This window comes from Callorhinchus milii, unplaced genomic scaffold (assembly GCF_018977255.1).
Source record: "Callorhinchus milii isolate IMCB2004 unplaced genomic scaffold, IMCB_Cmil_1.0 Scaffold3, whole genome shotgun sequence".
Lineage (NCBI taxonomy): Eukaryota > Metazoa > Chordata > Chondrichthyes > Chimaeriformes > Callorhinchidae > Callorhinchus > Callorhinchus milii.
Genome location: NW_024704744.1, coordinates 44,896,881 through 44,922,105, shown reverse-complemented (window position 1 = coordinate 44,922,105; position 25,225 = coordinate 44,896,881). Strand labels below are relative to the sequence as shown.

The 25,225-nt window shown below is 41.0% G+C and overlaps 1 protein-coding gene across 2 annotated transcripts in view; it reads right to left on the bottom strand.

Annotated features, from left to right (window-relative positions):
* The window catches only part of LOC103178332 (cAMP-specific 3',5'-cyclic phosphodiesterase 7B), a 118,528-nt gene that overhangs the window by 80,733 nt on the left and 12,570 nt on the right, over positions 1–25,225 (bottom strand). For both annotated transcript variants that reach the window (XM_042333287.1, XM_007893012.2), the window contains exon 2: positions 1,825–1,885. Coding sequence is in view for 1 of the 2 variants with exons in the window: in XM_007893012.2 (XP_007891203.1) it covers positions 1,825–1,885 (61 nt within the window). In the remaining variant the exon portion in view is untranslated. The remainder of the gene's footprint in view (positions 1–1,824; positions 1,886–25,225) is intronic.

The window sequence follows — 25,225 nt, the reverse complement described above, 5'->3', positions numbered from 1 at the left end:
TTAAGCCAGCAGGGATGGACAGGACGCTTTATCCGGTTTAAGAGGTGTCCGAGGGTAACCAAAATACCATTCCCTCCCAGCTTTGGAGCCCTCCAACGCCATATACAACAACAACAAAATTACACTTGTATATTGCCTTTCAAGTCAGGAGGACGTCCCAGGGCGCTGGGCAAACAGTGTTTTGCACCCGAGCTGGGATTTGGGATTGGGCAGGGTGGGGGTGGGGGGGGAGATGGATCACTGAAGGCATGGTTGAAAAGGAAGGTCTTGAGATGGGTCCTGAAGGAGGCAGGAAAGGGGGATGGGGGAAAGGCGGAGGGCCTGTGGGTTGGAGTTCCAGAGAGTGGGGGCAGAGTAGCTGAAGGCCTGCCTGCCTATGGTGGGGCGGGCGAGGTGGGGGATGTGAAGCAGGCCAGAGCCCACTCAGTGGAGGGAGCGAGCAGGATGGTAGGGGGTTAGGAGATCGCAGAGGTAAGGGGGAGCAAGACCATGGAGGGCTTGAAGGTAAGGACCAGGATCTTGAACTGTATCCTCTGTGTAAAATATGTAACAACTTGAAGCAATGTTAACTAACCAAACAGGACATCAAGTATTTTAACCTTGGAGTTAAAGTTAAAATCCTGTACTCTCACAGAATTCAGTAAAATATATGTATCTTTGTTTGGCTGTAAAATACCAACAGAGAAGCTTCCTCCTCCCATTGCCTCTATAAATGGAATCTTGTTGTTGTTGTTGTTGTTCCCATTGGACAGGAAGGGGACCAATTAGCGGTGGCGTTGAGGTGATTGACAACCTGCAGCCACTTGTGAATGGATGGGCTCCCTGTCAATCAATCGTGATATTCCCTCCCTTGTCTTTACCCATTCCTCCACCCACTCACTGATTTACAGTCCAACTCCAGCCGCTTGTGAATGGCTGGAGTCTGCTGTCAATCAATCTTAGACTCCTCCCATCTCCATTCCGGAGCCCCTTGTGGTTGAATGGACACACAGAAGGTCCGATTGAGTACAATCACCAGCAACCAGCGGAGTATTTTGCCCGGAGTAACCAGATTTTTGGTCCAAATCAACCACCATATTTAAAACAGGTAAGAATACAAATATTCAATTTGCAATAACAACAACAACTTGTACGTATGTAGCCCCCTCCACACAGGGAGCCTGACTCCGAGCTGGGGGGGGTGAAGGTGACCGTAAGTACGGTCGAAAACGAAGGTTTTCAGACGGTTCTTGAAAAAGGGGAGGGGGAGGCAAGGCAGTGGGATTGAGGGAGAGTGTTCCAGAGCCTCGGGGCTGAAAGTGCGACCTGCAATGGTAGAGTGGAGGGCACAAGGGACAAGCAGGAGGCCGGTACCAGTTGAGCGGAGGCTCAGGTCTCAAAAAACGGAGGTGGCGGAGTGGGGAGTGAGGAGGTCGGAGAGGTAGGGAGGTGCCACGGAGTGAATGGATTTGAACACAAGTGTGAGGATCTTGAAATCGATCTGTTCGTTGATGTGGAGCCTGATCAGAACTTGTGAGATGTAGGTATGGAGTTTGATTCAGGTCAGTATGTGGGTGGCAGAGTTCTGAATGAGCTGGATCTTTTGAATAGTGGAGTTGGGGAGACCGGCGAAGAGTAATCCAGACGGGAGCTGGACATTCGGAGTTAACCGGTGTCTGGCAAAAGGGGATTCCACTGTACATTGTCAGAAAAGATATGTCGATAGTAGTGGTGAGAATAAGACATTTATAATAATAATAGTTATAAGAACATTATAACCAGAACACATAATACTTCATGAAAACCTGGAGCTGAGAATTAGCTCATGGAGTGGTAAGACCTTACCTTGCATGCGAACGCAAAGGGCATTCTGATCAGGACTGTCCAATGAGATAGTTCCACACCTCTGAAAGAAAAAACAACAATTTTATTTCACATTATATATCTTTAAAATCCTTTTGTATGCATTTCCTTTGCAAGTTCACTTTTTAAAAATATTTTAAGAGCGGAATAAAATATTTTTTACCGCGAAGTTTAAAAACAAATGCATCTTTAAAAATAAGTGTAGATTCATCCATCAAATGTGTTCCGAGACGTTACACCGCATGAAGGCTGCTATATAGTTATAGTACAGAACTATACAGATTACGAAAATCCAGGATCTGTCTCTTATTTGCACATAGAGTGCTGATCTCAGCCAGATTGTTGGAAACACTAAAACTGGCTGGAGAATGGAGGAGAGAGAGGAAACTGCTAAGTCGTCCCTGTTTGATATGAACAGGACTGAGCTGAGCTGTGGTGCTTCTCCCATACATTCAAATATTCTGCCAGCACTCACTGTCTCAACTCATACATGATATAGAATATAAAATTACATTTCTATAGTGCCTTTCTCGTCAGGAGGACGTCCCAAGAGGCTGGACAGTCAGCGATTTGGACCTGAGCTGGGGGTCGGGATCGGGGAGGATGGAGGGCAGGGAGGGTAGCAGGGTGGCCGAAGGCTTAGTTAAAGAGGAGGGTTTTGAGGGAAGGAGTGAGGTGAAGGGACTGTGCGATAACTCACACAAGCCTATAGCATTAAAATATTATAATAACATCTTATTAAAGTACTGATATTAAAGTATAAAATCTTAATATAAAAATTACATATATTAAACAGGCATGATAACAGTTTGGTTGCTTATAGCTAGGAAAAAAGGTTACCTGTGCCTCATATAAGTATTTTGCACAGTTCTTTCTTAAAATGGGTACTATGTTGGTTAAAAATTAAATCAAACAATTTTTTCACACAATGCATTGTGAGAATGTAGTAGAAACTGCTACAGAAAACCATAGATCAAGAATCAAACTGGGTACAGTTGGAGAAGGCTCGACGGGGCAAATGGCCTCCTGTTCTCCAAGGCTTTTATTAAAGTTTAGCAGTATCCCAATAAATAGGATTTGAGTAAACGTATGTATTGGGATACTGCTAAAATCCTTTGACTTTTGCCAATACCCAACTGTATTCTTCTGCGTTTAGGAAAGTTGATTGTGACTCCCGCAAAGAGATTGCACCATCCAGAACTGGAAAATCTGAGTCTGAGTAGCTGGAATTGGAGGCTCATAACCACGTGAAGGGGTTTCCATATAAATAAGACTCCCACCTGACCAAATCAGACCAAACTGCCCCCCTACCCTACAAAACAGTCAACAGTGAACAGGTAAACTACTAGCATCAGTAGACATGTACTCAGCATGAGTCAGTTGCTCTCAAGAGGAAAAAAAACAAAAACTAAACTGTAATGAAAAAATATATAAATTGGTCCATTCATGTTCCCACAGTCTTTAGTGGTTAGAGATAGATATAACCCTTCACATTGTCCTTCCTTAATGCTTGATCAGATACTTCATATACTGTAACTGTTTCCTATATTCATGTTAAATATTACATGAACAACATGTAACAGCGCTTTTATTAAAAGCTGACAAATGGTTCATAAATCAGTAGGATTTAACATGTTACATAATTAAACCAGATTTTAATACTTCTGATAAAACAATTCTCACCTTATCCATATTGCAAGCAATATTTAGCAAATCACTTTGATCCTGCATTTAGACAGTTGTCAACATTTTGCTGTCATTTTGCAAAAAACCTTTGTTAATTAAAAATATTGACAGCCATCTTACATCATCTAATTTTCTGATTTAAATAAAACACACACTTGCGCACACAACCTTCTTACGAGGGACTGCTCGCAACTCATTATTAAGCACTAAGCACGTGAAGTAGAAAACGGAATGCGAATTAATTTCACAAAAGATTTAGTTTAGTTTCGTCACCTCTGCTAATAAGGTTGTGTCCTGAAACGACCCTGTATGGAGTTATTAATGTAGTTGTACCTCGATTATAATGGCTAATCAGACAGATCCTTAAACCCTCGACTCTCTGATTCAGCTCCCTGCTTCATATCCTTGTTGTTTTCTCTCAAGACCCTCCTCTTCGATCGTATTCTCAAGGCCCTCCTCTTTATCCGTGCTTTTGATCTCTCTGCTTCGCCCCCTGCTCTCCACCCTCCCCCACCCTGACCCCTCGGGTCCATAACTCTGTCTATCCAGCGCCTTGGGACGTCCTCCTGACGTGAAAGGTGCTTTACAAATGTAATTTTATTGTTTTGTGTTGATATGATTGTTACTGACCCACTTAAAATCTGTCACCCTTACACTCTTCCTGAAATTTGGTTACATTTCCTTTCAGAAATGTAAGCAGCTTCGTGAGGGTATGTTCGCATGCTTTTTCTTTTTTTTAAAAAAAGTTGCATTAGCTCTACGTTCAAAATAACTTGCCATTTCATTCATAAAAATATCACCGTTTAAGACAAGATTAATTATTCTGAAAGGTTCGAAAGGTTCAGAATAATTAGTTTATAACGATTTAATAAGACAAAGGCAATGCTGAAAACAATCAATAAGACCAAACACACAATTTCAATATACATTACACAAAAGTCTGGCACGTTTCTGAACAATGCAGGGTTAGATTTCTCTCTCCCTTTCCTGTAAGGGTCACATTTATTCTTTTGTAAAGCAGGGAGTCTGTCCTATTGTTCCCACGACTTACTCCACAGAATGAATGAGTATGAGTGAAAGGCTAACATTAATTGACTGGCAAAGAAATGGACCTTGAGTAGGGCTCTGATCTGAGTGAACGAGATGAAAGAAATCAGGACAACAGAAATGATAAAGCACTACACATATTTAAATACACATTTCAATACAGAACCACATTAGACAAAGGAAAATCAGAACTGGGGTTCTTTATAGCTCAGCATCTGTATCACGTGCTGAGCCACAGGGAGCAGGAGTGTCCTGGACTTGATCTTTCAGATAAGATCGTGGTTAGCATGCTATAATGGTCCAGCATGGTCAAACACCTCACTAACACAGTCCAGATTTATAGGAGAATAACCAGTTAGGTGAGATAATAATAATCTTTGCACATGATATAGAACCTCATTGTGTCTTCGAGGCATCTCAAATCACTTCACAGAACATACTGTAAAGTGAATTGACTGCATATCAATGCCCTCCTACCCCCTCTGCCCTTCATCATCCAAACCCTGCCCCCCACACTCGAGTCCCGATCCCTGACTGTTTAGCTCCTTGGAATGTCCTCCCGATGTGAAAGGCACTTTACAAATGTAATTTTGTTATTGATGTATATTTTGTGCGTGAAACGTGGCAATCAATTGTGCACAGCGGTGTCCCACAAACAGTGGTGGATTGAGTGACAACATTTTTTTTAAGGGATTATTCACTCCCTTCAAATGGTAGAGATAGCAGTTGGCTGCCAGCAATTGTGGACCAAACTCCATATGAGTTGTTACTGTCAAGAGAGGATGGTCTATGTGGAGTGTGATCCCATTAAAAAAAGCTTTTTGTGCCTAAACCTGTGACATAAATGTATTAAGGCTGTTTTAAAAGGCAGTGCAAAGGAGAGCAATATGATGATCTCCTTGCAAAGAGGAATGAGCTATTAGACAACCTAGGATTCTTCAGTCTTGCGGGAAAATGACTCAGAAAGGACCTCATAGAGCTGTGTAAAATTTCATGAAAAAACGTGATTGAAATAGTAAACCAGAACAATACTTTAGGTTGAAATGAGAGTAGAATAAGAGGACATAGGTTTAGAGCTGTTAAGGGCAATTTAGGACAGAAAGAAGGAATTGTTTTTTACCCAAAGGGTAATCAACTGGAACAGGTTGTCGGGAAACACAATACAAATACAAATTTCCACTTATACAGAGCTTTTCACATCATGAAGATGTCCCAAGGCATTGTACAGTCCAGAGTTTGCATCCGAGCTGGGATGGAGGTACGCAAGGTTGCAAAGATAGAGTGGGGCAAGACCATGGAGCGATTTAAAGACCTGATGAAGGACTCTGAACTCAGTTTGCTGGGGGATGGAAAGTTGAGCAAGGATAAGGGTGATAGACTCACAGAGCCAGGATACATGGTAGAAGCCAGGACACTGAACTCATTTCAAAAGCATCTTGATGTTGAGATGGGGGGATTGGTAGGGTGGGTATGCTGCAAGGATGAGATTGGAAGGGCATCCAAACCAAACTTGTCTGCACTGAGCTTATAAAACTGAAACTTGGAACGTGATTTTTTCTATTGTGCAGTGGCTATTTGTCAAGCTATTTAAATGGTACTTTTACAGAGTCAACAAGCCAACAGATTCAGGAATCACTGGTTTAGAGTATCAATATATGGGGATAAAAATAAGTAACAATCCTTGCATTTAATATGGCAATAAATAGAACTGCGAACACACTTAGGGATATCCTCCTGATGTAAAAGGTGCTATGTAAATGTAAATTGTATTGTATTATAATGTCATAATGTCTCAAAGCTGTTCACAAACAATTCCTGTCAATTGTAGACAAATGCAACAGCCACTTTGTACACAGTCCCACAAACAGCTACGAACAGCAATATATAGTTGTACAGCCAATCCATTGCCCAAGTCATGAATTCATAAGAAATCACAAATTAGTATTTAACAAGTCCTCCTCACTTAGCCTACTGGTTGAAAACAAACCTCATAGTCTCAATATGGGATGAAGACTAAAATATGACGACAGAGAGCTTTGAAGATTATACCACTACTGAACTGAAGCAAAGTGGGGACTTAATGTGAATCCAAACAACTGTACATGTTCTCGTTTTATGAACTGCAAACATATGTAATTACTAAGGGAGAGCTTCAACTTAAATGTAATTAACAAAGAGCAGAGCTCACACAACCCCTTTCCAAAAGCAAAGACTCCCACAGCAATTTATTGTATGTTCAGGTAAGTTCAAAATAATGAAAAGCAAGAAATTCTTCAATAATACGGTCAGCCGATATAAAACACAAAACACAAGAGAGAATCCAGGACTCCATTAGTAATTTGAATATATGCAACACAATATTTCCAAGTGTTATTTCCAAAGTTATGATTTATACAAAAGATTATGAATTCTTTTTTCAAACTGCATCTGTTACAATTTATTCACAGTTTGGTGTGGTTGATAAATACGTTTTGTGGTGTTGCTTGAAGATCAACACACAGTGCCAAGCAAAGGGCATTACTGATTTTATGGTACACGACCCCCAAATATATATGATCATATGACAAGAATTATAATATATAATACATATATACAGTATATCACCAGCGATAACTATCACTCCTTTTAATTTTATTTTCACACAGAAATGGGATTACACATTACACAGCAAAGTAGAGATAGTGGCAGCTGGATTCCAAGAACTTCAATGGTTCAACCTACTTGGAGCACTGAAACTTTGAAGCACCCCCTTTGCCAAGCGATCAGATTCTGACAATAGCGTATGGTGAAAGCACACAAGTTTCTCCATGTAGCATCAAGAGAAAGCTTTCACATGTTGGCCAACAAGTGTCCACAGTACGAGTAGAATCTAACAAGTAACTCTAACTTTCCCTGGCAGGCCTTGCCTGCCAAGAAATAATACAAAGAGATACATTCTACTGCCTGATTTGCAGATCTTGGTTTCCTAAGAGAACAAAACCTTAAGTAAACCCATCGCTAAGCAAACAGTGCTTGGTTTGGCTCCTGGTTCTATTGGGGTAGAAATCTAAAGAAAGCTTTGTGAAGATAAATAAGTAATTATTCCATTGAAACAAAATAATGTGATATGATAAACAATAATCCTTAGTATTGTAATCGCTTCAAACAAGTAAGACACACACTGTTTTTGGTAAAATGTAACAATAGCCAATAATTAATAATTGAACCTTGTGTACCAAATAAAATTCACCATGGATGCCACAACACAGTTCTCTATATGTCTGTGCCAGGACAAGGACGAGTTAATAAACAGTTTTGATTGCAAAAACTCAATCCGACACAAACCCAAAACTTGAAAGAGTTTTGGTACAAACCAGATTGAAATTAAATGAAAATGCCAAATAGAATTAATTGGCAAATAAATGCAACCTTCCATGGATCTACACACAGTAAGGAATTCCTCAATTTTATTCTCTACCAATTTCTGCAAAGCAGATACAGGTATAAAGGGCTGGCATGATTTGTTTAACAAAGGCATTGACAGAATTAAATGATATCAGATATGGTAACAATTGAGCAGAGTTTAGCGCTGCTGATGGTGTGGGCCACAGAGTTTGGGATAAATTTATGTTTGATGGAGCTAGGGAGACCAGCAAGGAGTGAGTTTGAAAAGACTAAATGTGTCAATAAGGCTTAGGTGACATGTTTACATCTGTGAGGGAAAGACTAATTAGAAAAACAGAGTCCAAGCTGGAAAAATGAAGTTCACTTTTCTGGCAGATTTTGACTCTTTGCTTCCAGGTTGATGTTCAAGGCGTGATGTCAGGAGTCATGTTTCATTCGGAGCCAACGTGAGTCACTGGGCTGCATCTATCATTCCATCTTTATCAGTGTTCATGGTTCTTTAACATCAGACTTTTTGTCAATTAGTTAGTTTGTCTCATAGCTGCATTGATCTGAATGATGTGCCAACTAAACCCTAAGAGTCTTCCTGAATAGCTCAGATTGTTGAACACTGGACATGTAACCAGGTTTGAATCACGCAATAGGCTCACTTAGTTTTCATGGTTTAAGAAGCCTATTAAAAAAAATGGGGTTGAACTGGATACAAGGAAACAAGCTTAACCAAGTCAGGCAGTTCTGTACTTATCCAACCACTGAAGTTTAAAACACTTTAAATCGGGAAATGGGCAACAATTATGATAGTCAGGCTCCACCACTGAGATGCTACTATGCGTGGTGGGCACTATATGTGCAAGTTGTTGTTGTACTTTGACACTGGAAAAAGCACCTCGGGACATAAATTGCATCTCTTGCAGAAAACCTTATGTATATGATGTTGAACTGAGAAATTTCGGCTCCAACCCAAGATCTCCTTGGAGCTGAGTTGTGGCTGAGGGAGCCAGTGCCAGGACTGGAGTGTGCATTATAATAGCCTCATTCACAAAACCTTCTTCAAGGCAGAAATGTACTCAACGGACAGTATTGTTCATTATGATTCACATTGGAAGGTATTAGGAAATTAGAGTTACTCTTCATGGCCAAAATAACTATTCCATAGTAGTTCTGCTAATAACTAAGAGGTGAACGATCAGGCTTTTGTTCTGAGAGATGCGGTCTTTGATTAGTGAAAAGATACATGAGAGCAGAGGTAAGAAAATCAAAAAACAAATATAAGCAAAGATAGGCAAGACTTTGTCAGCTGGCTTTGCACATCGTACTTGAGGATAAATGTAAACTAGTGAATCCCTGGGACAAGATATACACATGAAGGAGAAGGGAATAGAAGAGTACGTGATGGCGTAAGGAGTAGCTGAACATTCGTGTAGAGTATAAATGCTGGCATGATCTAGATGGGCCAAATGGCCTGTTCCATAATGTGTCATGAGCGGCTGGGCCAGAGATTGTTGATCAATCATCTTCTAGGCTGTGGCTTTTTGGGCTAAGCAACTGTTTGGGCTCCCCTAAACATATCCCACATTGAAAAATTATTATTTAAAAAACAAATCCTAAGAAATATAGGTTAGCTTACCAAATCTTATTACATAATTCCAAATGAATTCAATAAGAATTCAGATCAGATTTCTTGAAGAAGGCCCTCAAAGAAAAAACTGTGGTTTTGATGAGATGTGGTGAGGAGGCCAAAACATTCTGAGAATTGAAACATCTGTTGCATAATTTGAATTGCATTTAGATTAGATTATTTGTTACAAATAAAGGTACAAATGAATCTAACATGCTCCAATCACTAAAAACACTATAGTAATCTTTTCTTCACTGGTTCCATTACAGGCAAGTACCAAACCCTCTGCCCCATCCCCACCCCTGCTGTTTTTTGCGTGATAGATCCCACTCTGTTCATTTCTAAAATAAAAATAATAATCGTTGCATTTGATATAGAGTCTTATCACATCATTGATACTCTAAAAGCGCCTCACAGAATATATTATTAAGTGAATTGATTGTATATTTTGTGGGCTAAACACGGCAGCCAATTGTGCACAGCAGTGTCCCACAAACAGTCTTGGTTTGAATTATTATTATGATTATTTTTTTGAAGGGATTATTACTTCTGGAAAGCGATCCGACAACTGGGTCCCTACTTACTGCTAAATAAACATGTGGAGTAAGGAAACTTGCCTAAGGTTTTGCCCTGCCCAGGAATTGAACCCGAGTCCTGCCGCTTGCGAGACAAGTGCTATAACCAATACACTACAGAACTCCTGCAACACTGCAAGACTCCTAACAAAAATCTGCCAAACACATAATACAATCATCCAAGTCTATTAAATGCATTGCAATGGAATGGGAACACAGTTATTCCTATTTGTTCTTTCCTCCAATAAAAGGTTTGCAAACTCTTTCATGAAAAACATGGCCGCACTGCTTCCTTGTTTATTGAGGGGGAATTGTGTCAAAGTGGATTTGTTCCTCACACAAGTACGTTACTGTAGTTCAAAATTATGCAAAACAACATTTAGCAATGTACTTATGAAAAATGAAGTTCTTTTCCAACCTTGGACATTTCCACTGGATGTCAAATGTTGATCCAAAGTGGGTTTGGAAAATCTCTGAAAGCAATGAGGGGGTGAGAAAGGTCACGCAACACCTTGAAGATTTATGATGCAAGATTTACTTTGAAGTGCTAACAACTTCGGAATTAGCCCTGCTGAAACAGCATTACCACAACTTTCAAGCAATGCCAATACGCTTGCCAATTTCAAAAGTAAAGAATAATAAAAAAAAGCGTGCCTCAGAGGAACATTTGTATGCATTCAATGAAAGGTTACAACTAGTTTTTAAAAATTCTGCTAACATGTATTTCCTAGAATCACACCAACAGGCTCTTATTAAGTTAACTAAAGGCAAATATATATGTAGCAACCCTTACCTCTATCTATATAGTCTGTGTTTCAAAAAAAAGCCACAGAAATCATAGAATCATAGGATTTTACAGCACAGAAGGAGGCCATTTGGCCCATCGTGTCTGTGCCGGCTCCTTGGAAAGAGCTGTCCAATTCAATCCCACTCCCCCGCTCTCGATCCATAGCTCTGCAAACTTGTCCTCCCCAAATAATTATCTACTTTTCTCCTGAAAGCTATTATCGAATCGGCTTCCACCATCCTTTCAGGCAATGTATTCCCGATCCGAACAACTTGCTGTGTAAAAAAATTTTTCCTTTCTGTTTCTGTTAACAACTATTTTAAATTGGTGCGCTCGGGTTACCTGCCAGTGGAAATAGTTTCTCCTTGTTCACCCTATCGAAACCCCTTATAATTTTGAAAACTTCTATTAAGTCTCCTCTTAACCTTCTCTGCTCCAAGGAGAATAATCCGAGCTTCTCTAATCTCTCCTGATAACTGAAGTCCCTCATTCCTGGTACCATCCTGGTAAATCTCTTTGCACCCTCTCCAATGCCTTGACATCCTTCCTAAAGTGTGGTACCCAGAACTGAACACTCTAGCTGAGGCCTAACCAGTGTTTTATAAAGGTTCATCATAACTTCCTGACTTTTGTATTCTATGCCCCTAATTATAAAGCCCATATGCTTTTTTAACAGCATTATCCGCCTGTCCTGCCACTTTCAAAGATTTACTTATATGAATCCCAGGTCTCTCTGTTCCTTTACCCCCTTTAAGATCGTACCATCAGCTTATATTGCCTCTCCTCATTCTTCCTCCCAGAATGTATCACTTCACATTTCTCCACATTAAACTTCATCTGCCACAGGTCTGCTCATTTTGCCATGTCCATTTGAAGTCTGCAACTATTCTCCTCACTGTTTCTACTTTTCCTACATTGTTTACTACTTTTCCTAGGTTGTAAATGCGTGGTACAAGGTTCAAAAGGAAAAGTTAATTTGAATGCTGCAAAATAATATCTCGCAAAACCTACATGTTCACTTATGTAGAGAAAACAGATTCCTGCAGTAATTATGAGTCAGTAATCTTATTGAGGACTTTGGATTGTATCAAATTTCAAGAGCAAAGCTCAAGTGATTTGTAATCATCATCTCAAGCACAAGATGAAAACAAAGCCTTGGAATCACTCCCATGTATTCTTTTGATAAAGTATGCACTGTGCAGCTCATATGGTATTTCTTCCTTCCCCTGTTGTCCAGTGGGGTTCCAGCAGACATTAGCCAGAATCTCACCAGTCAAGAATGCATGATTGCTATGGAGCCACTGCAAGTTTAGAATGATCTGCAGTTAATTCTTAGAAAATGAGTACAGATTGAAATAAAGCTGACATATTCAACATGTATTTTCTTGATATAAAAAGACTTCCATTATCTTCTCACACAAAACATCAACTCCCAAAGAGTGCTGCTCTTTCATGCACCTATGCAGTTTAAGAGACTAATAGGCTTTTAAAATCATTCATTCATCTCTGTGAAATCCATTGGCTTTACTCAAAATCTGCTCCTTCTTATAATAATAATAAAAACAATCCTTGCATTTCATTGAAGCATCTTAACACATGATTGCAACATTTCACGGCATGTGTGTATTGACTGTGTATTTGTAGGTGACCACAGCAGTCAATTTGTAAACAATAAGGTCCTACAGACAACCATGAATTAAATCACAATATGATCAGGGGGATCGTTGGCCAGCAAAACTCCTTTCTTGTTTTGAGTAGAGCCATGTGATCTTTAAAGTCCACATGAACAGGTGGATTGGACCTTGGTTAAAGGTCTCATTTGAAGGACGACACCTTCAATGCAACACATATTTTGTGTGGGAGATTAGTAGAGATAAAGATAAATAAGCTAACTCCAAGTGAAGCTGGTTGAATAACTCATAAAAGAAAACAAGTTATCATAAGATATATATATAAAACTTTTTAAATGGTAGCGATGTGTGTGTGGGGGGAGAATAAATGAACATTTTCAGCCTTGAAAAAAAGTCAAGAGTTTTCAGAGTTTTTTTTCGCAGTGATACAAGTATTCTAACCGTGTTTGTGTTTCTCTCTATGCTGAACCTTTCAAAGACTTTAAGTAAATTAGAATGACAGAAGTTAGATTATCTAATATTCTGGGGAATTCGGTAGGATTGTGTGCTAAGTGCAAAGACAAGGTTGTATAAATAAGATTGCATTAAGGGCTTAAACTAAGGAACAGCTCCAGCTTGATATCCAGATCAGCATTCTGAGCATGCCGGAGTTACAGCAATTAGAATCGTTATGTTTGTTTTGACTTGCAACATCCTTATTGTCAATTCCACACCACATAATAAAAGTAAAGAGCGTCATGCATGAGAGGTGAAGATACAAAAGCATTTGGAATCATGTAGTTCCCTTTGTCAATGTGAAAGACCATGATGTTTATTTGCAAAAACAAATAACAAAAGCAATCCCTCACACTTCAAATCTCTGAAGTTGCTTCATCTTTTAATAAAACTTTAAATCAGTTTGATTTGGTAATCTGGCTTGTGCCCAGTACACAAACATTTTCGAATTTACCGTACCTGAAATGGCAAAGTAAGTCACAAGGAAAATAAATACTGGTCACAAATAGCTACAGCCCTTTTCCTGACCTACAAAGGCAATATATTATGTGCACCGTGGAATAGTTGGTAGCAATTCCAGAACATTTTGTGGGAAAGGCATTGCACGGAGAGCACCATTGTCTTTCAGTGTTATTGTGTAACATAAAAACCATTGAAGGTCTGAAGAGTATACCTTTCTTCCAGCGGCAGCATCAATTTTTTCTTTTCAGAAATGTTTCAAATTAATTAGTAAATGGTTATCAGCATACAATGGTGTATGAACATAAAGCATTGGGGATGGAGGATCAGGGCCGGAGGAGCACAATTCTCCACATACTGACTGCAGTAGCACTACTATTGGGAAGTGGAGGTCAAGTTGCCTCCCCACAGACAGAGAGAGACAAATAATACAATACAGGTTACATTTATATCCACTGGCTCCCCATCTCTCAGAATTTAGAATTTAAAATACTCGTCCTCACTTTCATGTCCTCCACAGCCTTGCCCTTTCCTACCTCTGTGACCTGCTCACCCCTTATCAAACTGTCCACTCCCTCCACTCAGAAGGTTCCGGTCTGCTCCACATCCCCAGACCAGCTCACCCCACCATCGGCAGTCAAGCCCTCATCCTTTTCACCTCCACCTTTCGAAACTCCATCCCACGTTCCCTTCGCCTCACTCCCTCCCTTGCCTCCTTCAAGGCATGTCTCAAGATCCACCTCTTCTATCGTGCCTTCAGCCACCCTCCTAACCTCCCTGGCCTCCACTCTCCCTTACCCCACCCATCGCTTGGGTCCAGTTCCCTGACTGTCCAGCACCTTGAGATGTCCTCCTGACGTGAAAGGCGCTTTACAAATGTAATTTTGTATTGTATTTATATAGCGCCTTCCACCTCAGTCTCAAGACCTATCTCTTTGACCGTGACTTTGGTCATCTTTCTCCTTCCCATCCCCCTTGGTTCCCATCCCCAACTCGGGTGCCAAGCCAGGATTATTAAGTGCTCTGAGATGCTAACTCGTGTGAAGAGCGCCACATAAGTGCAAGTTGTTGTTGTCGTTAAGTGCCTTGGAATGACCTCCTGACGTGAAAGGCACTACATCAATGTAAAATTGTATAATACTGTATTTAACAAATACACATCAGGAGCAGTTTTCTGTTTGAAGACACGATTCCAAAACAGAAGTCCTGACAACAAGAATAACAGGCTGATGAAGTCAATCTTTTAAAAAAAAATCAAAGTTATAAAATGATAGATTTCTGAGCAGGGCAAGGAGATAAAATCACATTATTTTAGTGGTCGCAATTTCTTTAAAGGATGAATAGAGAACATATGATAAAAAATCAGGGGACAAAATTTGTTTTTCATAAGTTGCCTGACCTTGTATTGTGGTGCTAACTACAACTCACAAGTGAGGGGGACATAAATCACATCTAGGAACTGCTCATTGTTTATTCTGTTTACACCATACATTGGGTAACTATAGCAATAAACGGCAGATATAAACATTAATTTTAATCTCAAACAGCATTAATGTGTGAATTTTGGAACAAATCCAATGATGCTTCTGGAAAAAAATGTTCTCTCGATTCCATCAGTTTTCAATATGACATTGTCTCTAAGAAATGTTTCATAGTTTATGAAGCCACCATCATTCATAGCATGAAGCTCCATTATTCAGAAAGGGAAGAGGGAAAGAAAAGCAATGAATTCTGAAATATTTATCTCAAAATCTCCCACTCGTCAATGTTTACATATGAATTGTGATTGCTGCAGTCACACGGAACATCTGACATCATACTTGATGAAAATAATTATTTCTATTAAATCATTTATTTAAACAAAACGATTTTGCTCTTAAATAGCACCTTTACATAAGATGTCTCAAAGCACTTCACAGAGAGAGAATGAAAGCTTGAGCAGTGTGGGTAGGTGCCCGAAGGCACAGGCAAAGAGGTAGTATTTTACAAGGATTTTGAAAGCAGAATGGAAGAATGCAAAGCACAGGACTTTTAGGAGAGTATTTCAGTATTTTGCAATATGGCCAGACACCGCAACATTGCCAGACTCTGCCACTGCCTCATCCCTCAGGCTGCTGAAACCCTCACTCACACATTCATCACATCAAGCCTCAATTACAGGAACTCCCTCCTCATCGGCCTTCCCAACTCTTCCCTTCACAAGCTGCAGATTATCCAAAACTCTGCAACTTATGTACTCTCACCACCAGGCTCTGTGACCCCATCACTCCCACCCTCGCCCGACACCACTGGCTCCCCATCCCCCAGCGGATCGAGTTCAAGATCCTCATCCTCACCTTTAAGGCCATCCATGGCCTTGCCCCCTCTTACCTCTCTGACCTGTTGACTCCCTACCAACCTGCCCACTTCCTCTGTTCATTGGGCTCCGGCCTGCTCCATGTCTCCCGCCCGACCCGCCCTACCATCGGTGGCCGGGCTTTCAGCCTCTCTGCCCCCATACTCTGGAACTCCATCCCACGGTCCCTTCGCCTCGCTTCCTCCCTTGCCTCCTTCAAAGCTGGTCTCAAGACCCTTCTCTTCAACAGTGCCTTTGGTCTCTCTCCCACCTCTCTGCCTTCCCTCACCCCTACACCACCGAGCCTCCCCCATGCTCGGGCCCCGACACCTGGCGGTTCAGCGCTTTGGGACGTCCTCCCGACATGAAAGGCTCTCTATAAATGTAATTTTGTTGTAATTGTTGTATTTCAGAAAGTGGGGCCAAAGTGGCTAAAAGCTTGCCTGCCAAAGTGGGGTAAGGTGGTGGGAAGGGAGGGGGAGGATGGTATGGAGGGGGCAGGGGACGTGCAGCAGACGCAAGCCAGCAAAGCAGAGGCAGTGTACGGGGGAGTGGTTTTGTTGAAGATCACAGGATTACAGTGGAGCAAAATCATGGAGGCATTTGAAAGGCCAAGAATCTTGAAATCAATCCGCTGGGAAATCAGGTAACAGTGATGTGTGGCAAGGGTGGGGGTGATGGACTTGGTGTGGGAAATGATATTCTGGTCGGGAATATTTCTCCCAAATTGTGTCCTTTTTCGTCTTGCATAAATATAATTTCATTGTCCTACCTGAAGCTATTTCATTTTAGATTTATCCACTTTAATTCTGCTCACAGAGTTTAAATTAAACAGCTTGCCAATATCCAGCTCAGCTATGCCTCTCGATATTTTAGAGATATGGATGGGATCCATGGCTAGACCGGATCCCTAGCTAATTACAACTTTGAACTATTAACTTTAATTGCATCTTTTAATTGTCTTAGAATATTAATGGGATTTTGAACTCCTAGTCTAGACTGATCTTCCATTACAGTGCTGGTGGTGTGCCGCATTGTCAGAGATGTTGTCCTTCATATGAGACTTTACACTGAAGCCCCGTCTGCCTGTTGAGGAAGACATTAAAGATCCCATGGCACTAGTCAATAACAAAACAAAGTTTATCCTGGTTTCCTGGCCAACAATCCACCAGACAAAATCGGTCATCCATTTTATGACTGCGATGTTGCTGTGTGAAAATTTGCCTACAAAATACACAGTCACTAAACTTTACAGTAAATCTTGTGATGTGCTTGGAGATATCCTCCTTAAATTAAATGTAAGGACTAATATTATTGTGAACCTGAGGGATTCCAGTCACACTTCAACACAAACTGAATACTGGAAGATTTCATTTGAATATGATAATTTATAGCAACAAAATCACTCATCATTGTTCTTGACAGGCTGGTAAGTCAAAATAAAAGTCATTCTGATAGCACAATGATTCCTTTTAATGCACGGCTTGCAGCTGTGGTGAAAGCAGCACAGCAAAAATCAATAAACCATTTCCCATTCATGCCAATAGGAAGTGCAGCTTTTCACAACACGCTCTCAGCCGAAATTATTGTATTTGAATGTTAGTGTAAGCTGATGAAAGACGTCTCTCTCTCTACAAAGTGCAGTATGGAATGTGGTGAATTGAACCCATGGTGGCACCATAACACCATCAGTGTACACCAGGCCAGTGTGGAAGGTGGAGGAGTTCCATCCTCAATCAAAATTAAGTCAAAATCAACATATATACAAAAACTGTTGACTTCATGTCAGGTAAACCGTTTAGCCACTTTTATGGGTTTCATGTTAGCACTAACACCAAAACTGCCTTTGGTATTTGAATGATGGTGAGAAGCACACAGCTACTCACAAGATTGGTCAGGTTGAAGAAGGCCCTTTGGCACATCTGATCTCAACCTTCCCTACCTTCCCCACATCAAGCCGCTTTTTAACTGGTTCTAGTGGCCTGGTCTCTTTCCTGGTAACCTGTTCCAGGGATTGATTACCATCTGCATAAAGAAAACCTTCCTGGTGTCTGTCCTGAGATTGCCTTTTACAACTCTAAACCTATGTCCTCTTGTTCTACTGGCTTCACACATCCTAAAATATTGATCTGCATTTACCTATACAATCCTATTTAAAATGTTATACACCTCCCAGAGATCCTCTCTGAGTCGTCTTTTCTCAAGACTGAAGAGACCTACCTTGTCTAGTCGTTGCTTATAGCTTCGGCCAATAAAAAATGCAGCCACATTTTTTCTGTGCAATCCCCTATAAGCGCCCCTCAGCTACAAACACCCACCCCCACAGTTACAAACAACAACCCCAGCTATAAACACCCCCCACCCTCTGCCACAAACACCACCATCTGCTACAAACACACCCCAGCTACCAACACTCCGCGTTCTGCTACAAACACCCCCCCTCAGCTACAAACACGCCCCCCCGCTACAAACACCACACCGCCCTCCTACAAACACCCCCCCTGTCAGCTACAAACACCGCCCCCCCATCAGCTACAAACAACCCCCATTGCAGACACCCACCCTCTGATACAACACTGTACACACAGTGTGCTAGGCCCCGGGCCTCTCGTGCTGTTTGCTCAACGTTGCTACTGTGGGCGTAACGGCTCCAGCCACACATGGGTGGCACAGGGAGTGTTGGGATGGCAGAAGTGGCGCAGGAGACTTCACCTGCTGGTGAGCGAACCGCGATAGAAATAGCAACTCCGTCACACTACTGCCATCTATTTGCTTGACACCAGACCTAGACTGAGCTCCTGTGACAAATTCTTGGTAAATGCTGTACTATTCAAATGAATATTTTTAGTATTTAAACATAACTACATGGTTAGTTTTTATCAATAAAGTGAAAAAATGCAGATCCGCTTGCAATTTTCCGCAAAATTTGTCAAATGCCCTGCAATTTGGGGAAAATATTTCCGCAAAGCTAATTACTCGGAGTCCTGTAGCTCAGTGGTTAGAGCACTCGTTTTGTAAGCGAGAGTCCTGAGTTCAATTCCAAGCAGGGTGAAACCTTGGGCAAGTTTCCTTACTCCACACGCCTAATAATAATCCCTCCAAAACCCAAAAAACAATAATAAATTGGTCATTTTCGATCTACGACTGTTTGTGGGACATTGCTGTGCGCAATTGGCTGCCGCGTTCGCCCACAAATATACAGTCAATTCACTTTACAGTGTGTTCTGTGAAGCGCTTTGGGACGTCCTCCCGACGTGAAAAGCGCTATATCAAATGCAAGGATTATTATTACTCTAACCCTGGGGATCATCTTTGTTGCTCTCCTCTGTAACACCTCTGGAGCCTGAGCAGCCTTTTGTTGCGGTGACCAAAACTGTGTACAGTACACAAGGTGCGGTCTGCCCAGAGCCTTTTATATCCTGAGTATAATGTCTGGGGAACTAAACTCAACTGATTTAGCAAAATAACCCAGCATCCTGTTCACCTTCTTTATTACTGCCTCTTACTGCTTTGTCACAGTGAGCAACAACTCAACTAACACCTCCAGATACCTTCTAGCTTCCCCTTTGGCAAGTTCAGTCCCATCCATAGTTGGTACTGGTGATAAAGTGGTTCCTGTAGTATATACAGTAAGATTTATGCTCCCATATGTGTTCATTCTCAACTTACCGCTGCTTATAAGTCGGACTGCCATAACCATAAATAAATCTTATTGATCACACAACTTTAGTCATATGGGAAGAAAATCCACACTATTTATTTACTCAATTTATGCATCATGTCAGAGCAGCCAGAAGTCAAGAAAATTGTTGAATTCAGTCTGTACTTTGAAGTAAAACAGAAAATATCCGCCTGGCAAACTCAGCCTTCCACCCTGTGTCCCCTACCACCATTCTGTCTTCTTCACCCACCTCTCATCCCCACCCCTCAGTTCCTACCACAGGCTCCATCCTACATTCCTTTGCACCCAGCTCTCCTTCCTCCTTCTCATCCTCCATCACCCTGATGAAATACACCACCTGCTGCCTCGATCCTTTCCCCACCCAGATGTTGATCACCCAGCTCCCCCTCCTCTGCCCACTGCTGGCAGACACCATTAATCAGTCCCTCTCCTCAGGATCAGTCCTACTACCCCTCAAAACCGCCGTCATCACCCCCACCTCCTTACAAAAAAACTACCCTCAACCGCTCCAACCTTCAGCACTAGCACCCTATCTCAAACCTGCGCTTCCTGGCCAAAGCTTTGGAACGCATTGTTGCCAAACAACTTTGCGCACACCTCTCCCTCCACACCCTACTTGAACCCTCCAATCCGGTTTCTGCCTGGCCTACAGAACAGAGACAGCGCTCGTGAAAGTCACAAACAATGTCCTCTCTATCTGTGACCAGGGCTCCCTCTGCCTCCTTGTCCTCCTGGACCACTCCGCTGCGTTCGACACAGTCAATCATGCCATCCTCCTCCATCGTCTGGCCTCCCTCATCCACCTCAGTGGGACCGCACTCGCTTGGTTCGAGTCCTACCTTACAAACTACCGATGCTACATTTCCGCAAATGGGCTTTCTTCTCGCCCCCGCCCGGTTACCTGCAGGATAGCCCAAGGTTCCATTCTTGGCCCCCTTCTCTTCCTCATCTATATACTCCCTCTTGGACATGGGGTTAACTTTCACATGTATGCGGATGACATTCAACTCTACTTCTCCTCCCCTAGCTGCGACCCCCAGTCCTTTGATGTTCTGTCAGCTTGTCAACAGATATCAAGGTCTGGATGAGGGCAAACTTGCAGTTAAACGTCAACAAGATGGAAGCCATACTCTTTGGCTCCCATCGACGTCTTCTGTCCTGCGGTTCAGACGTCCTCAACCTACTCGATCTGCCCTTAAAACTCTCTGAACTGCTGAGCAGTTTAGGCGTCAGGTTCGATCCCCAGTTATCCTTCCTCCCCCACATCTGGTCCCTATCCAGGACCGCTTTCCTCCATCTCTGCCACATTGCCCATCCCCAACAATATGTCACTCCACAAGCTGCCGAAACCCTTGAGACAGCATAACAACTACTTGCATTTATATAGCGCCCTTCACGTAGGGTACCTTTTAGGAATGCTTTACAACAACGGGGTTTAACACTGAAGAAGGTGGGGGGAGGGGGAGGGGGGGTTAAACAAGTATATTTTGAGCTGGGACTTAAACCCAGAAAGAAGGGGTGAGAGGGAATATTAGATGTTGGAAGTTCAGAGATTAAGACGTGGGAACTGAAGAGTCAACCATCGATGATGGCAGCAACAGGGCGGGAGATGCATAACAAACTCAGGTTAACTGAGCAGAGGGGGAAAGAGGAATAGGGTAAACCTACAAGTGGTCTGTGAATGTGTGGGATGAGGGGTAGGGGGAAGGGGAATTCCTGCAGATTGACTGAGAGATTCATAAATATTGTGACCATAGGAAATGTAAGAGGTTAGCTAACTGCTGGCCAAACTGAGACTCTAGATCAGCGATACATTATGTTGTGCTCCCTTGATGCACCATACAGAGGCAAACCTCCTCTGTGAATTAAGGATATAAAACCTCCAGTTTTAACACTGAAAAGACCCAGACGGTGCTTACATAAGTTGAATACGAGCACTTTCTATGTTTGTATCAGCTCGAGACAGGATGACCAGAATTTCACAGACCCCTGCCAAATGTTTGCTTTTCCACCTCACAAAAATAGCTAACAAGGGCATAGAAAGATTTAGATTATATATTTTCAAGACACAAATTCCTGCATTTTCTCTTTTAAGTGCACCTGAATGCTCTATACATTTTCTCTGGATAATATTTCTTAAAGGGTACAATTGTAAACTTACAAAACCCAAGATGCTTTTCTAAGCAATACATTAAACCAATGCAATATTCTGCAGTTTACACTTTCCTAAACTATATAAAGGTGATTTTTCTTGAACTATATATTTTGTTCACTTAAACAAGAAAGGAAAGTCAGTATGATCTTCACTAGAGACAATATTGGAGACACTTGCTTTAATATTTTATACAAGATGTCTCCTTGTGTTTTTTAATCTCCTGTTCTTCATGTACCTGGGCTAATCACTGCAGTTGAGACAATAAACACATGGCCTTCTCCCAAGTGCTACCAGAGATTTCCGAGGCATAATTCTCTCCTCCAATTTTCCCTTCACTTCTTTATAATGACAGCTTCCATAGTTTCCTACCTGAAAATAGCTATAATTCTTTGGTTTAATAACTGCAATGTCTTTAACTGCAAAAACTGAAACTAACAGTATGTTATTTTTTCATGTTTTTAACTGCAAAAACTGCAACTGTAATTAAAACGTCCACACAAAAACATAATTGAGGTAACATTCCACCTGCATCTAGGTTCACTCTATTAACATATATTTCACAATGTGCACAGTTCAACACATTGTTGAATTCCTTTTTAACTTTAGAGCTGTTTTTTCTGTAGTTCTTAAAAGAAGTTTGAAAACTGCTTCAAAACTGAGACTGTATTTAAGAATTTGCAAATTGTGGATGCTCTGAAATGTAACCTTGATAGAATAAATCTAGACCAAAGTGGAATCACTACTCACTGGTCCCTTAGAATACTAGTTCATTTCAATCTGCTTCTGTCACTACAACAACAATTTGCACTTGTATATCGGTTCATATCGGTTGAGCATTTTGAAGTGTTTCACAAAGTGAAAAAGGTTAGAAATTAAATGAATGTTGTGTAGGCAAATGCAGCAACTAACTTACACCTATAATATCTTGCAAACTGTGAGAGGAATAAGCAATTAATCTGAATTTTGGGTTAATCTTGGATGATTTTTATTTTTATTTCTATAACCACCAGAAACTCCCTACTCTTCTATTGAAAGAACAGTAACGGATTCCTTCCCGTCCACTTGAATATCAAGGGTTATGTAAGAAAATAATTCTTATTCGAGAAGCATAACATTCTAACAGTTTTAAAACAATTGCATTGACATTTTCTAACCAGTTTAATGAGCTTCCCACCCAATATCTTTCAACAGAATTCAGAGGAGCTAATTCACACTTGCTATGTTCATAATAATAATCCTTGCATTTTATAAAGCACCTTATCACATTATTGAGACGTCTCTCAGCACTTCGCAGAATATATTGTAAAGTGTATTGACTGTATTTTGTGGGCGAAACATTGTAGTCATACTGCAGTTGCTTCACATCACACACTCCTGAAGCCTACTTATCCGGGTGGTGTCAGGGTAAAGGCTCTAAATAAATTTCTGCTGGTTCCATGCCCATTTGCAATCCACCCATAGCACTGAATTTCACAGTAATTCACTGTCAAATGCTGTATGCCGTTTCAAAACAATGGTTTAAAAAGGAAAGCGTATTAAAAATAAACTTTATTTTATTAAATGCCTTGCAAAGAATATTTTTATTTAAAGAAGAACTATTTTTGAAGAGTTTTATATCATCAAGACAAGGAACGTTAGTGTAGTCAAATGGAAAAATGTTTGAATCCATTAAGCTAGGTAGCTTAATGCTGGCGCAGGATACACAAAGTATACCATAGGCCAAATTCAGGGTAAAGCTCCCCCTTATTCTGCCCAACAATGGGGGAAGAAATTTTATCTAGGTCTAGACTTACTCTATTTATGTAACATTCAAAAGCAGGCAGAACTTGGCAAATTACTGAATTTTATCTTAAGTTAGAAGCCAGTTTTCTGTAAGTTTTTAAAAGAAACTTGCAGAAAATCAGGCCGTATATAAGAATTTGCCAAATCTGAAATGCTAAGAAAATAGAGTAAATCTAGACCAATGTGGAATTTGTACCCCATTGTTCCTTAGGGTGAACCACAAATAAAAGTATTTGTTTCAAGTATTGCATTCCCCATATTAACCATCTTGGCACCCTATGAGTGCGATTTCTAATTTCATTATTTTCTGTGCCAAACAACGACTCTGTTTGTGCAGTTAAATACAGCACTTTAGCCTTATGGATACTTTAATGAATCTTGCAAATTAGACCTTTTGTTCCTTTGTTGGTTTTCATTTATAGAATGAATGATTTCTATTGGCAAGCATTGGAATAAAATCATAAAATCTAGATATTTCTTGCTTTTTGCTAGACACTTGGTACATGGTTTGTCTTACTATGTTTCAATTCTCCAATGTAAATTTCCATGCGTACGGATGCTAATCACTGCAAACTTCAATTTATGAACATACTGCATTAAACCCAACAGATACTTAAAACTAAAACTCTAGTGTATTTTTAACATTCGCTCATCACAAAACACTGGCTACTTTCTAGAGGAGAAAAACATTTAAAAATATAGCTCTGTCATCCAAAGCTTCAGGACAACTGGAGATAACTTTTGGAAATGAGTGCAGATTAATAAAAACTGTCCATAAAAGAGCTGGTTCTTCTACAAAACTTTATAAGACAGTGGACCAATTTCAATGCAGACCAATTTATTTGCGTAAAATGACATAAAAAGACAATCCACAAAAAACAATATATTATTAGCACTGGTGTAACTACTTATGTTCAGCCTTAATCACTATTCCCCCAGATTCATTTTGGTTGATCATTTACTTTGATTATTTATTAGTCAGCCAAAACGGAAATCCATCACTATACTTGGGTATCCAAACCACACTGAGAGTTCCACCTACATATGGAATTTTCTGTGTGTCTAGAATGGAATATATACTCTCTCCCTGGAGGGAACGCAGCCTGTTTACCTAATCCCAGACAGTTATTAGGCGCAGGTCAGTGAAAGCTAAAGCTTGGGTACCCCGTTGGGGTATGGCTGGAGTTTAACCAGCTAAAACCTCATAGCTTGCCATTGAGAACACTATCTGGCAAGCTTCCTAGTGTTTGTCTAGCCAGAAGGACCCTACCCATTAATCTTTTGACTGCCAGGATTAACAGTAGCTGAGAGGGAATGCTCCCTACCCCCAAAGGGAAGAATCCCTGACACCAGATCCTTGCTCCTTTCAAGTCCTGTTGATGAGCAAAGCAGTGACCTAGAATGTCACGCGACTCAGGAGTTGGACTACTGAAACTACCATTGATTCTGACATTCCATTGCCAAGTACGTCATTCTGTAGCTCAACTACCAGCTTACCCCCCTCCACCAGAAGGATAGTCTAGTTCTAGATGGACATTTGATATCTGAAGTGAGCAGGTTTGAGTCCTCACTAGGTGGATAGCAGGTACAGTACCAGGCACTCTCGACTTCTTGGTGATCAAAAGGGTGAAACCTTGACCGCTCTATCCTCCTCCATCGCCTCTCCTCTAACCTCAACCTTTGTGGTTCTGTCCTTGAATGGTTCAGATCCTACCTCTCACACTGTCTCCACTTAATCTCCACAAAC